Source organism: Emydura macquarii, unplaced genomic scaffold, assembly GCF_026122565.2.
Source record: "Emydura macquarii macquarii isolate MOO-44397 ecotype Brisbane River unplaced genomic scaffold, CSIRO-AGI_Emac_v2 contig_1363, whole genome shotgun sequence".
Taxonomy (NCBI): domain Eukaryota; kingdom Metazoa; phylum Chordata; order Testudines; family Chelidae; genus Emydura; species Emydura macquarii.
The window spans coordinates 19,286,745-19,302,722 of record NW_027131500.1 but is presented as its reverse complement, the minus strand read 5'-3'; the positions used below and the strand labels follow the sequence as shown (position 1 = coordinate 19,302,722).

General features: G+C 39.6%; 1 protein-coding gene across 1 annotated transcript in view; it reads left to right on the top strand.

Annotated features, from left to right (window-relative positions):
* Nucleotides 1-15,978, top strand: part of LOC137155515 (uncharacterized) — a 103,364-nt gene that overhangs the window by 69,104 nt on the left and 18,282 nt on the right. Inside the window, exons 14-16 of the mRNA XM_067551855.1 lie at nt 2,812-2,851; nt 3,790-3,841; nt 6,518-6,629. Coding sequence (XP_067407956.1) covers nt 2,812-2,851; nt 3,790-3,841; nt 6,518-6,629 — 204 coding nt within the window. The remainder of the gene's footprint in view (nt 1-2,811; nt 2,852-3,789; nt 3,842-6,517; nt 6,630-15,978) is intronic.

Here is a 15,978-nt window from a genome sequence, read left to right as displayed (position 1 = left end):
CTCTACCAGTGGTTCTCAAACTTATTTGAATGTAGCCACCTTCTTTGTGTCTATAATAGTTTACACTCCGCCATCCTGCTGTTTATTTTATAAGTATAACACTCCCCCTCTGCCACACAAGCACATATACCAATTTTTTTTTAAATCAATATGCAACTCTCACTAAATATTAAAAACAATAAGGCATTGATTCAAACAGAGCCAATGATCTATCTAAAAAGAGCAAAAACAAAACTGCGATTGTGGTCGATGCTTACAATTAAATGCGCACATTGCATCATAGCAAACGGATGGCAACAACTTTCTATAATGCTATGCAAGCTTAACAGAAATCCATCAAAATGCACAGTGCCATCTGAGGACCTGATATGTCTGGAGGAATCAGTTTTGTTAGTTATTCGTTGCTGTGGGTAAAATGTGCACAGTAGGTCTTTTATTTTTTGTTTTTTCCCCTAAAGCTTCTCATGCCTCCCCCAGAATACAGTCTGCGCCTCCCCAGTGGGACCCATCCCGAAGTTTGAGAACTTCTGTGCTGGACAAAAGCCTTCTGTTGATACAGAGATATTTATCCAGCAAGATTCCAAAAGACTTGAGGATGAGCTTGTTCCATATTTAAGAAAGCTGAATCTCTCTGGGATCTGCACTTCATGATGGGTCAGTTAAAGGGTCTAAATAGAGGATATTCTTTTGTCCCTTTCTGTGCTAAAGAGGCAGCTCAGGAGGCTGCTAAATCAAAATGTAATTTTAACAGTAAATCATAATTGAGCAGCTGTGTTTTTGTTGAGATCCTGCAGGGATCAGTTCTTGGCCCTATGCTATTTAACATTTTTATCAATGACCTCGAAAAAAAACTATAAAATCACTCAAAGGTTGCAGATGGCTCAGATTGGAAGGAGTCATTAATAATGAAGAGTACAGATAACTGATATAAATCTGTCTGGATTGCTTGGCAAAATAAGGGACTCTATCCTAGTAAACAGTGACTGTGAAAAAGACTTGAGGGTCATTGTGGATAATCAGCTGAACATGAGCTCCTAGTATGTGATGCTTGGGAGAAAGGGTTAATATAATCCTTGCGTGTTTCCCTTGAAACTGGGGAATCTCAAGAAGAAGTAAGGACGTAATATTGCCACTGTATTTGGCAATTGCGCGACCGTTGTTGGAATACTGTGTTCAGTTCTGGTGTCCACAATTCAGGATGGCTGTTGATAAATGGAGAGGGTTCAGAGAAAAGCCTCAAGAATAACTAGCGGATTGGAAAACTTGCCTTATAGTGATAAACTCCAGGAGCTCAATCTGTTTCGTTTAATCAAGAGAAGGATAACAGGTGATTTGACTAGTCTATATGTACCTATAAGGGGAACAAAACTGTGATAATGGGTTGTTCAATCTAGCAGACAAAAATATAACAAAATCCAATGGCTGGAAGTGGAAGCTAGGCAAATTCAGACTAGAAATAAAGCACAATTTTTAAGTGAATGTAATTAGCCATTGAAACAATTTATCAAGATTTGTGGTGGATTCTCCATCAATGGCAATTTTTAAATTGTTTGGTTGTTTCCTGAAAGCTATATTGTAGTTAGAATGTATTAATTCATGGATGTCCTATGGTCAGTGTTCTACAGGATGTCAGATTAGATGCTCAGAGTGGTCCCTTCTGGCATTATAATCTGTGAATCCATTTAATTCTTAATAGTAAAATATCATGGAGATTTAGGGATGGCATTGTCACAGAACTCCTAAATTATAACCACATAGAAATGTGGTTCCGCTAATGTGCTAGAAGTAACTGAAGTTCCAAGCTGAAAGCTTAGCTGTCTAAAAAATTGATGTCCTAGCTTTTTTTGGAAGCAACTAGAGATTTGAAAGATGCTCACGTTCTTCTGAGAATGCTGTCATGTAAAGCCTAAGTTGAAATACAGTGCTGCATGCCTTTGAAATTAATCTACCAAATCACGTGTTGCTTTTCACAGTTCTTTATGTCTACACTGAAGTTGGAAAGAAGCCTCTGAGTTCAGGTAGACAGATGTGTGCTCGTGGGGCTCTAACTAGCGCACTAAAAATAATTCTGTGGACAATGGGACTTAGATGGAGGTTCAGGCTAGCCACCTGACTCGACCCCATCCTAGCCTCGAGGTCTGAGCTTGAGTGGCTAGCTGGAGCCTCCACCGGTGCTATAATGTCTACACCACTATATTTAGCATGCTAGCGTGAGCCCAGGCTGGGAAGCTCACTCCCAGATGCAGTGCAGATGCACTTTAAGAGACCCTTTTTACTAATGCTTTACCTATTGATTTCTAGGTAAAACTGACCAGTAAAACTTTTCCCTGTGGCATATGACTATAATTTATCAATTCTATGTATGCATGATGTCACTCATGCAAAAAATAAATAGCAGAAGTTATGCAGAGTTCTATAATTTTCATGAAAAGGTTAACAATTCGTATTAAACTACTCTTCAGCTCAGAATTGTCTGTTTTGTTCTGTTTTAACACAGTCTGTTTCTTTTCTACCAAATTTATATACATGTTTGGGTTTTGAAAATCAATTCATATATATGATTTCATGAATGTTTGAAAACCATATCAGATGTTTTGTGAAAATCTCAATTTCTTTCATAATTTCATGAAAACTTTTTATTTCGTATGTCTGGGGTAACACACGTACTTCACTAGAATCTCCCCAGTATTTTGGTAAGAGAGAATCATAAGAAGGGTTCAGGGTACAGTAAAATCTGAACTACAGTTGTTTGGGGGATAAATTTCTATTAAGAAATTAAGCTGTTTTGATGTATTTCGTTTCCATTTTTAGCACCTGGTCTTACTGCAGTTGTTGGAGGGCGTCCAAAAGTGTAAGTTCACTTCTGATCTTTAGTCGCTTTACTGTGTGCATATATTATCCTTTTTTTTAAAAAAAGGGTTCAGTTGTTGTCTTGTGTTATGTGTATCACTGGTCACAAGATAATGATACTGCAAGATTCTTGTTCATTTATCAAACTTCTCTATGTGGATACTGGACACACTATATTTACCTCAGCTGAGACTCTATCAAGGATCTTTGTGGCAACATCTCTACTAGGTGAGCCACAAGGAAAACTGTGCTAACTTTGTGTCAGCTGGCACTGGCTCTTTATACCAGCTAAGAGCTGTAGTTAGATCATTTATGCTTACAAAACAGTCTCCTTTTGTAATCATGGGTTGAAAGCTATGAAGCAAATTAGCTTTAGAGTAATTTTGAGCATACCTATAAACTGGTTTTGGATCAGTATTTTTTCATATTTAAAATTCTTTTGATGACTTAAATCTTTCTATGTTTTAAATGTACAAGCTCACAACTGTCAACAGCCACTTATAGTAGAAACTCCTCAGGATGGTCAGGGTACTCAGATTGAGTACTATCTTTATCTGCTACCATAACCTGACTCTTAGCATATACTTTTGTCAGTTTTGCCTAACCACTTGCAAAATACAATACCATATTGGACAGATATTCAGAAGATGCATGAATTTTGATTGGCCATCCTCAGTGTTATAAGCATATCAATGATACCATTTAAGACTGCCTTGCTGCTTTTCCTTCCCTTTTTTATTTCACTTTCTTAATAAGATATTATAGGTGTAGGGAGTTATTGCATTTTTCAGAATAGCTCAGAAAAGTACTTCTGATAATGGCTTTTAATCCTGTACTGTGGATTTTCAAATGCTGAATGATATTAAAAATATGTAACCTGACATTTGCAATTTTTTTTATTTATATCTATTATGATATCTATTGCTTTTGTATGTCCAGGTCTCCAGTTCTGAAACCATTTTTCTTCCTTTATCCCAAAAGAAATGTCAAGGTAAGAGCTACTCCTTAAGGGTGTGATTCTGTTCTCACTGAAGTCAATAGAAAGATAATATTAATTGCACCTGGAATAGGATCAGGCCTTAAAGCTACAAAATACATTAGTCAATTGTATGAAAAGAATATTTTCCTAGCAGGTTGTTGTGATACAAAAAGTGTTAAAGCTGTCTATCATAAATTAATTTTAAAGTACTTCCTTTCTAGTGATTACTGAAATACTAGATTTCTCCTGATAGGTTTCTAGAACTGTATATTTGCATATACAGTTGCATGTACAGTTGAATGCAAAGATAGCTCGTGAGAGACACAATGTTAAAAGATATTTCTTCACCTATCTTGCGTGTCTCATATCCTGGGAGCTACATGGCTACAACAACACTGCAAACAAGATAGTTTATAAATACTACAATATATTACCTTAAATTAGTGGTCTTGTTGTATAGGCAATGAACTGGGAATCAGGAAATCTGGATTCTAATCCTCCGTGACCTTGAGTATATCTTTTAATCCCTTTGAGTCTGATTCTACTCTCTTGAACATGGGTGCAAGTCAGAAGTGACTGCTGAAATCAATAGAGTTATAGTGGTGTAAACCTTGTGTAAGTGAGAGAAGAATTGGCCCTATGTGTCTCAGTTCCTCATCTGTAAAATTGAGAATAGTAATTCTCTGTCTCACATCATGATGTAAGACTAAAATCATGAATGTTTGTGAGATACTCTACTCAGATACTACAGTAATGAGTTCCATAGAAATGTCTATGAGTAGAGATCAAACTATGTCCTATAAATCCTTTTAGTTCACAATAAGAGTTTTTTTCAGCCTGTGTAGTTCATGTTCAAGTGGCTGGACCGCATGATCTGAAAAATTACAGTGGTATGGGTATATTTGGAGCTGGAGGAGGAATTTCCAGTTTAGGTAGATATACCCACTCTATTGGATTGAGTTAGCACACTAAAAGTAGAAGCATAGCCATTGCAAGTGGGTGGAGAAACTAGTCGACCACTTACATACTTAGGGATTCAGAAAGGATCATATAGCCCATCCCATCTCTAACATCACCATGGTTATACTTCTGTTTTTAGTGTTCTAGCTCAATCAGAGCTCCAGTGTAGACATACTTGATGTGATGTAGCCCCACATCTTTTTCGTTATGCCTGCACTTCCATGCACTAGAATTAGGTCTTTTGTGAGACCAGCTGGAACAGGTGACTAGTGTTTTTGTGAATGTAGTGTACTTATTCTTCTATGACAGTGTTGGTCTCATTGCACTTCAGATAGAAACTAGTTCCTTTAGCTTTTGGAGACTGAAGACCAAACTGCATATATGCCCTTCCTCCTCATGATCGTTTATTTGACTGTTACTCCTTAAATTTTGGCTATTGCTTATTATGATGAGGCATCCTAAGTGAAATTGCAGCTGATACAAAAGCTTTTTGGCCTATCCAATATCAAGAGGTAGACCCCAACATATGTTGACCTTTGGTCAGAGTTTAGGCTGCACAGCGACAGTCTTCTAAATGGTGTGAAGATGGGGGAGCCAGAACACCATTTAGACTTCTAATTTAGACTCCTTGTACTGCCTTTCTGTTTAAAGGGGTATGTGTAGTGGCAATCATCTCCACCTGGTATATTTCCAAACTAAAGAGACTATCTGTAAAATCTCAGTACTGCACTTTTAATGCAAAATAGTGTTTCATCCAGATTAGTCTTCATCCCTAAGATCAACACAATCTTCCATCATGCTTAAGAAGTATAGTTTATCTTTCCTTTTACCCCAAGATCATGGGGAAAAATATAAGCGATGTTCTAATTTATCTAAAAAGGGATAAAGCCTTCAGAAATTCATTTCTAATTCATCTTCTGCCAGCCTACAGTTAAAACTTTGAAATCCACGATTTCTTGATGGCTAAAACTGTGCATTTTGAAGCTAACAAATCAGTAAATGCACATTAAACCAGAACTGTCAATGAGTGGAGAAATCCTTTGTATTTTATGAGATCTGCAAAGACAGGCATTTAGTCCTCTGTGAACACCTTTCCTAAACATTAAAATTGGTTGCCTAGGCCGCAAATGATGCTTTTGGAAGATTTGAACTACTTGCTAACAGCTCTACTTGCTTCTCATTTACATTTATTAAACTTATTTATTAAATAGTTAGCTATTAATTTGATTTCCACTGGTAAACACACACATGTATACACAGAGATTTACTGCTGCTATCATGATAGTAAACTTGGCCAAGAATGATGAAGGACATCCAATAGAACTGAAAGGCAACAAATTTAAAACTAACAAAGGCATTTAAGAGTTATAAACTTTCAAGCTTCAAGGCTTAAGCCAACCATTAACTTTATGGGGCTAGGAAGGGTATTTTAAGGGTACTGTAATTGTCCATTATGCATTTCTTTCACTTTCCTTTGAAGCATATGGTAGTAGTCCGTGTCAGAGACCGGTTACTCAACTATATGGAGCCCTTGTTTGATCTGATAAGACACCCCTACAATATGTTCCTGTATTAAAATAAGCTATGTAGTCCGTCACACTTTCCATCATACTTGAAGATGAGTTTTAGGAGTAGAGAATTACAAAGCAGAAAATTTAATAAAATTCACATGCATTGCACTGAATTTCTTTGTGTAATTTAATAGTTTAAAAATGGGTATTTTTTCAGATCAACATCTTTTTGAATGGACAGCATGTTGAAACATTTGAAGAAGATCTTACATTTACATCAGATGAAGTTGTTTCACTTGATTCACCAAAGACTGAAGATGAGTTAAAAGGTATGTTTATCTTTAATATCACTGACTTTTCTCTCTAATTATTACTTATACTTTTTTCTAAGTATTCATCTTTGTCTCTGAGTAAACCTCAGTGTCACGAGAAATACTTACATAAAGTTTTAATTCATGTAGCACATAACACTCTCCACATGCTAGATGCAGGGACGAGAACAACTTTTTTCCAACGGGGACAGAGAGTGGAAAGCATTGCACTGGGAGCATCTCCTACTTGCAACAGGAGTGTGACACTTACATGTGGGAGAGAGAAGGGGGAGAGCAAGGTTGGAAGTTGTAGGGAGGAAGTGATGGTGTAGAACAGGCAAAAAGCCATGTGGCTAACCACTTAGATTGACTTTATAGAAGTCCCGCCTTTGAGACACGAGTCCCTTTGGGTATGTCTACACTGCAGAGGTGTGATTGCAGCATGGGTAGACCTACTCGAGCTATCTTTGATCTAGCTAGCTTGAGTAAGAATATAATGGAGCCATGCAGTGCAGACTTCGGCATAGGCTAGCCACTCGAGCATGAGTACACTTGAGGGTCCTGAGCTGAAGTCTGTGCTGCTGCAGTTTCATTGCTTTGATTACTTGACTAGCTAGATCAAAGCTAGATCAAATATGGATACCCGGGTTTCAGTCAAACTTCCTGATTGCATTGTAGACATATCCTTTGTTATATACCTATTGTCACAGGTTACTGAGCAAAATACACTTTTGGCTTATCTACCTGTGGTATACATTAGGAAAAGGAATGGCTATTTACTTTACTTTGCTCTTCCAAAGTTCTTGTACCGATAATAATAATAATACCTAATACCTAGCTCATATATGGCATTTTTCATCTGTAGATCTCAAAGTTCTGCTAAGATTACTTTTCTGCTTTGTACATTTAATTACATTTACTAAGTTGAAATAATTGTCTATATGTTAAAATTTCACCTGGACAGTAGTAATTGCAGTAAATCAACAGCAACAGCATGGTTTTCTCGAGATATCCTATGCTCCTTTTTCTTCACTGCTGAGTAGTGTGCATTCTGGGATTTTTCTTGTTGTGCATTGTGGGATGCATAGCCGAAGCCAGATTAGTTCAGAGTTTTTTTTTAAATCCCATGGTTCATCCATCCCCTTCCCCATACTTCCGGTTGAGCTAAATCCGGGTGAGCTAAACCCATTTTTGAATTAGTGTCGGATAGCAGGAACCCAACAATGCTCCGCACCACTATGCTGGTAACCTCAAATATGTAGCGGTTGCTTGGGCTGTATTTCAGCACTCAAAGCCAAATGAATTTGGCTTGGGACTTCACCTCCTGCGCCACCAAGCAGACAATGTGGCAGCAGCTCCTCTAGCGGCAGGAGGATTTTCAGTGATGGTGGAACCAGGACACAGATGAAGAAGAGGAAGACACTGAGCAACTAATAGAAGACCAGTTCCTGGAGTAGCTTTATAGCATGCAGCATTGTTTCTGGGCTCAGGAAACCAGCTCGGATTAGTGGGAAAGAATTATTCTTCGGACCTGGGATGACCAGCAGTGGCGAGAGAATTTCAGGATGAGGGACGCAAACTTTTTTTTTAGATATGTGATGAAGTAACCCTAGGGCTACAGTGGGAGCATACTAAGCGTACCCACACTTGTGGACAAGCGGGTTAATGGCAACTCACAAATGCTACTGATCTGCAGAGAACCTATTTGGCAGGGGGAGATTGACTGTTGAGGCCATTGTCAGGCAGGTATGTGATGCCAAGGACAAGGTACTATTGCTCTGGGTTATAAAGCTTGATAATGCTCAGGCGATTATTGATGGGTTTGCATGCATGAGATTCCCAAACTGTATTGGAGCAACTGATGGGACGTGTGTGCCTATTTCCCCCATACACACATCTCAGTCAGGGTTCAGAATTCATAAACAGAAAGGTGTATTTCTCCATGGTGCTCTAAGAGCTTGTTGACCACTGTGGCGGGTTTACAGACATAAATGATATGTGGTCTGGAAGGATCCAGGATATTAGGATCTTTGAAAGGTCGGCTCCATTTAAATTAATGGAGAGAGGATTGTTTGCCCCTGGGAACACATTGGACATTAATAGTGTGGAGATTGCTCGGGTTATCAACTTACTTAGCTTACCCTCTGCTTCCTTGGTAAAGAAGCCATTCATGGACCACTTGGATAGAAGGAAGGAACCATTTAACTACCATAGCTGCCATTTTCTTGCCCACTTATTCAGTTTTAACTCTTCACAGTCTGCTTTGGACTTAACTATCTTGAGTAATTTGGTATCGTGTGCAAACTTTGCCATCTCACTGTTTACCCCTTTTTCCAGATCATTTATGAATAAGTTGAACAGCACTGGTCCCAGTACAGATCCCTGGGGGAGCCAACAATATTTACTGTGTACCTCTCTCCATTCTGAAAACTGATCATTTATTCTTACTCTTTGTTTCCTGTCTTTTAACCAGTTACTGATCCATGAGAGAACCTTCCCTTTTATCCGATGACTGCTTACTTTGCTTTGCCTTTGGTGAAGCCTTTGTTGTAAAATGCTTTCTGAAAGTATAAGTACATTATATCCACTGGATCACCCTTGTCCACATGCTTGTTGACCCCCTCAAAGTATTCTAATAGATTGGTGAGACATAATTTCCCTTTACAAAAGCCGTGTTGACTCTTCCCCAACAAATGGTGTTCATCTGTGTCTGATAATTCTGTTCTTCACTATAGTTTCAACCAATTTGTCTGGTATTTAATTTAGGTTTACTGGCCTATAATTGCCATGGTTACCTGTGAAGCCTTTTGTAAAAGTTGACATCACATTAGCTATCCTCCATTCATGTGGAACGGAGGTTGATTTAAGTGATAGGTTACATACCATAGTTAGTAGTTCTACAATTTCATATTTGAGTTCCTTCAGAACTCTTGGGTGAATACTATTGGGTCCTGGTGACGTATTACTATTTAATTTATCAATTTGTTCCAAAAACTCCTCTCTTGACACCTCAATCTGGGACAGTTCCTCATATTTGTCACCTAAAAAGAATGGCTCAAATGTGGGAATCTCCCTCACATCCTCTACATTGAAGACGATGGAAAGGAGCAATGTGGGATAGCCATTGGAAGACTGAATGCCAAAGTAGTTCTCAGCAGCTTTGTGTTCACATGGACAATAGACTGGAGTAATGTGCTTCACAGTAGTTTGTTCACTTTGAAATAGGACTCCACAGTTCAAAATAAATGCAGAGCCAGTGTTCTGTAACAAATTGCATTGTGTGTACGCAAGCATTTTCAAAGCAGATTAAAGCTTCAGCACTGCTTAAACCCCCTGTATGGACAAGCCCTGAGCCAATAATTTTAAGGGGTTTCCCTTTCTGTATACACAAAGTTTGCTCACACAGTTGAGCATGTCAGTTTCTAGCTACCTCATTTTCACATTAAAGTGTGGCAACTACTTGTGTGATAAGATGTGCACACACAAAAGAGAGACCTTCAATAACGTGACCCTAAGTACAAGATTTCTGGCATGCCATATTACTACTATTTGCAATTGGAGACATTATCTCCTGTTAATTCCTTATAATAGATGAATTCCACAAAAGTTTAAGAAAAAAAGGAATGCCCATTCATTCAAGCAGCCATAAGAGTCTTGTCTTCTACATTACGCAAACTGGTATTAGATAATGAGACTAACTATGGTTATATAACCATACGTGGGAAAGGGACTTGGACAAACAGATTACAGCAAATGTTTAAGCTCCATACAAATCTCCATCTCGCTAGGCACACAAACTATGTTCCTGTCTTGGGTTTGCACCTCTTTCACCTTCTTCCCCAAAAATACATGCTCACTGGCTGTTGAACTTTTTTATGCAAGTTAGATAAGAATCAGTTTTTGGTCCCTGTTCCATTTAAATAATGTAAAAATTGCATGCAAGCAAATCCTCTTAACCATGTCTCAAAAAAATACTGAAAACATATTAAAGACTGAAATCTTGTCCAACTTAATGCACATGTACTAGTGTATATAACTATTCGCAAGATGCTGAAGCTTAGTGGAATTATAGCTGTCCTTTTCCATTATTAAAAGACATGCTGGACAGCAAATGCCAAAATTATTGATCTTATACAACTTGTTGTAGGATGCCAAGTGATTTCATGGTTAAGAATTATACTACCGTGATTATGTGGCTTTAAGCAGTGCCATATTATAGTGGCCCGGGAGCACCACTATAAAAGTTGTCTCAACTTCAGTTTAATGTTCTCTAAAATGGATATGCGTAGTCAGATTCCTTTGAAATTTGGTGGGGAGTCCAGGTTGGGGTTAGTGATAAAAATTTGGGGTTACTTGAACAAGGGGTTGCAGAGATACAAGTCCTGAGGGAAAAATAGCCATTTTTCAAAAAGTTTCTAGGTAGGTTTTTTGTGCAGAGCTAGAAGTCAAACTACTTATGTGATACTGATCAAAATGATCTCAATCTGTTGAGTTGTATCCCAGGTCACAGTGCATGGCACGTGCGAAATCATCCAGGGACCCAAAATGGAGAATGGTATTTAAGAACGCATTCAACTTCTTTGCTTGCATAGGTGTGCAGTCTGGAAGAATTACACTGTGCATACACCATTAAAGAAAAAAAACCGTGGGTGTTCCTGTGCAGCCACATTATGCTTACCCTGGAACTACCCAGGCATGTGCTGACACCATTGCTTCCGATATACACTCCGCCACTGACATTTCCGAACCTTGTCCGAACCTTCGTATGTCTGTGCAGTAAAGAATTAATAATTCATGTTGCTTTCTACAAATTGTCTCTTTTATAAAATGGTATATTTTTATTTTACTGTGATCACAGCAGAACAGTCAGCTGCTGGTCTAACCAAAATTGTGTAATGTATTGGGTGGAGGAGCTGGAGATGCAGCACAGTGTGTGTGTGATGGGGAAGAGGAACTGAGAGAGGGGTTGTGGCTGTGGAGTGGTTGGGCAATGAGGATGGGTGGTAGGAAAACCTTGGATTGGTTTTTTGAAGAAAATCTATATTCTACTAGCTCCTTGGGGGCTGGGGAAGGAGAGAAAGTGGCTACTTCCTGATCTTAGGGCAGATTAATGTGGTGTTTCCAAAGACAAATAGCATGGAGGTTTGGAACTGACAGTACAGGCACATAGACCACTGAGGGAAAAGAAATGTGTGTGCTGGCAGCGGGATTGCCAACATGTGGATTCTGGACAATTCATGAATCACAAGGTTGCAGAAGTTTGCTGGAGAGCAAGGACTACAAGATGACATGGGGATTGCAGAGAGAGGTGGCCTGTATTGGCATCATGTTTTGCCCACTCTGCAGAGTCTAAGCAATGGCTTAAGAGGTTGTGATCTACTGCACATTGTGTTGATTCATTTGGGCAAAAATGATCTGGGCCTTATTTCTGGTGCACCTCACACATTGTATGAGAGCAGATTTGGACTGCAACAGAGCCTTGTGTCCAGGAACTGTTATAGTTTTCTCTGATTTGGCTGAGTGTCTGAATAATTGCAGTAGCACAATTATTAAGGCTATTCATTGGTGTTGGAAGAACATTAACTGAGAAATTGGACAGTTACTGGCTGACCCAAAAATATGTCCTGGGTGGCATAGAAATATTACAAGCTCTGACCCCTCAGTGTCCTCCAGAGATGGGGTACATCTCTTGGACAGGGGTCAAAGGATCTCTCTCTCTCAAAGATAAAATTGTCAGGATTGTCTGTGACCTCTCGCCGGCCCTGCCACAAACTCCACCCTCTAAGAGTTCTGAAACACCATCAGGAATACCATTCCACTGTGACATAGTTATCCTTTGCTCCAGGCACTGCGTGTGTGTCGGGTTAGAGGAGGAGTGGAAGTAATGGCAATAGAAACATTTTGTATACCAGGGAATGAGGACTTTAGGGAGACTTTTTCCCTGCTTGCGATGGGTGGACCTGGTGGTCAGATTGGAGGGGGAAACGCAATGAATGGATCAAGGGTGTGGCTGGGGAGGTGTGCTGAAGCAGGGCAGCTGGGGCACAGTTGCTGAGGAGGCCTGGCTGTCTTGGTATGCAAATTATGGGAAATGAGGCTTATGACTGCCTGAATGACTTACTGCTACCAACAACTTATCTTTCCCTGTCCAGAAAACTAGGAAAGTCAGTGGCAACAAACTGTTGAAGCAACCTTACCTCTGTCATCCCCATGCAAAATGCTGAGTTGAGTATAATGTTCTGAAAACCAGGAAATACAGCATTGTTTGCCAATGTAACCGTAATTCTGCCCTCTTTCAGCAATGTCCCGATATGCCCCGTTAACACCGACTCCTTTCCTCTGCCAATCCCACAGTTGTTGAAATGTTAAAAGTTCTTCACCTCCTTTTATAGCCCATTCACTCTCACCCATAGGATTCCATTTACCACTGTGGAAAGATAAAAAGAAAAAATTGCTCACACCACCTTTCCTCCACCCTCTTAAACTTCTGTACCAGTACATGGGTGCCCTGGTTTGGTGTAAGGAGGGTAGGGGGCTGCCCCTGAGAGTTATGATGAGAGACAACTCAAAGGCATGGAACTTCAGAATCCAGAGTGAGAATGAGAGTCCAAAAGAACATGTAACACTGACCCACACACAGGCATTGGCAGCAGTGATCAAACCTGGGACTTTTTGGAGCTTAATGCATAAGCTTCTACCCCATGAGCTAAAAGATGCATTCATTTTAGCCCAGGCTGTAGCAGGGTCATCATTCTCTGGGGCGCCTAGCCACCACTAGAGGATGACTGCACCACACCAGGTAAGTAAGGGTGACAAATAGCTGAGCAGGGCTGAGAACTTCTGGGAGGGATGCCCTTGAAGGAGGGAGTAGTGAGAGTTCGCTGGCTGAGCTGTGGAGCCAGATCAGGCTGGTGGAAGCAGAAGGCAATCAGAGGGTCACCAACAAACTTCCCCAGGCTATAGAACCATGACCAGAAAGGATATCCAGAGAGGGCTGAAGGCTGGGGAATGATGGAGGGATGAATTACCTGTTGTTTTCGGGTGAAAGCTAGACCCAGACCCGAGAATGAAACAAGGGCGGAGAAGCAGTCAACTAGAGGGGCTAGAGTAAGGGATGGTGAGAGATGCCAGAGCCATACTTGAGAGGTGAGGCGCTAAGAGATGCCAGAGCCAAACCTGAGAATCTAAGCAGAGTGAGAAATGCCGGAGCTGTACCGGAGAGCTGGAGCATAGTGAGAGACACCAGACACATACTGGATGTGTGATGGACTATTGGGACTTGAAAGACTTGATGTATTGTTTGGACTGAGCTGGGGAATTCTGATTTATGGTTGTGGGACTTTTGTAACAAATTACCCCATAAACAGAGAGTTGTACTCAAAAAGCTTGCTTGGAGTTACTGCAGACTCTGAAAGAAAGGGGAAACTCAAGCAGGCATATCTGTTGTACTGCAGCTTGCCACAGGAGGATGCCCCAGGCAGGGCTTGCCTTATCACATATGGTGGAGAATGTGGGCAGGCGACTGGCTCTGGGAAGAGGGAAGCTGCGAGTGTCTAGAAGTTGGAAGGGACCACCATGAGGCCTCCCCATGTCAGACAAACATGGAGTTCACAAGAAACCAATTCCTATGTTCCTGTCAAACTTAGCTTATCAAATGCTTTGAAGGAGTGGCAAATAAATTCAAAGAGGGCAAAGCAGCAGCTGAGCCGAACATACCTCTCATCAAGACAAAACTTTCCATAAAAATAAATATATTTAGAGAATTTGGGGCTCAGAGCTAAAACTTGTGGGAGTGTACGGTACTCAGAGTCATAGTGATGGGCTGGAAAGTAACAATTAACTGGAAACTGAAGGCTTTTCATAGACTATATACTGACAAAATTGCACACTGTATTTTAATAATGTATATAATAGATGTGAGAATTCCCTTCAGGTCAGTACAGAATTTTCATTATTCAGGTCTGCCCACCAGAGAAATGTGAGATGTTCTATCAAGCTTTTGAGTTGTGTTTTCAGGTATTCTCAACATTTAGATTTTATCTTACAATTGTTTTTCCTAATTTATATAATTCTTCGTAACAGTTTAAAGGAACATACTAAAGAACAGATCTGCCAAGATGTTTAGATGTATCTTGGGTACCAGATCTAAGTCAGCTGATGCAGTATTCTCAACACTGGCCAAAATATTCTATGGTAATGGAGCAGATATAGATAATTGGTGATTCTGAGGAACACACTACTGGTGTGTGACTGTGCTTGAGTAAGAATTGCAGGATCAAAAGTCAATGGGAGTTCAGTGCTTAATTGCCATTTGTGCCTTTAAAAATATCCCTCTCTATTTATAATATTATTTTTTCAATCAGAAGCTTTTTATTATATGGTTATTTATAGGTAACATAGTACCAACCTTTGTTAGATACTTGAAACTCTCATTTAAATTGGCTGTGAATGCTGGTCTGAGAGCACAATTTGGTCTATAGCTGGGTGTTCCAGGAAGAGTTTAATTAAGATTGGGAAATGGCAACGTGGTCTAGTTAGGAAACAAGAAGCTATTGCCCTGTTTAATAAGTGCTGACAGTCTATTGTGTCCCCAGTCTGTCAAGGAAATTGTTAACGTTAAATGTTAATGAAACTCATTGCTATCAGCATCAGGGAGAGATCATGACTCCTGAGCTATTTGACATCCACATTTAAGACTTAAGTGCTTAAATCCTGCAATCTTTATTCAGAGAAAACTCCCATTGACTTCTCAAAAATGAATCCCCGTGTCAGTTTTCTCTGAGTAAGAACTGTAAGATTTGGCCGTTAATGCATAAGGTGAATTATTTTCTAAACATGGCTCAAGATTTACCCACTTCTGAGGAATTAAACTATAGACGCGTACTACTAGACTTAGAGCAGTAGACTAGATTCTGAGGGGAATAACTTTAGCTGCATTTTTTCTGTCAGCATTTTGCAAGGAGATGAGAGAAGTATTTTTCTTATGTTGCTTGGTTATCTTGAGTGTGAGGGACTGTTAGTTGTCTTTGAATTAGTAGATAAGGGAAATATGTGGAAATGGATTTCAGCAATGCTGCTTGCTGTGGCTCTGGGTGGTGGAATGGGAATTCACCATTTGCTCTAGCTTCAGAGAGAATGCTTCTTTGGTGGTTTTGCTGAGAAATTTATTAAATAAAAAACAACTTACTGATAAATAGATGAAGGATAAATTGATTTGTCTAATAATCAATAGAAACACCAGAAGACTTTCTAGGTCAGTTTTCTTTAAAGAGACATGGTCAAAGACTTGATTCATGTAAAATACTGTGCGATGGAAATAGCAATACTGCAGTTACCAGACACACAAACAAATAAGGTAAAAACGGTG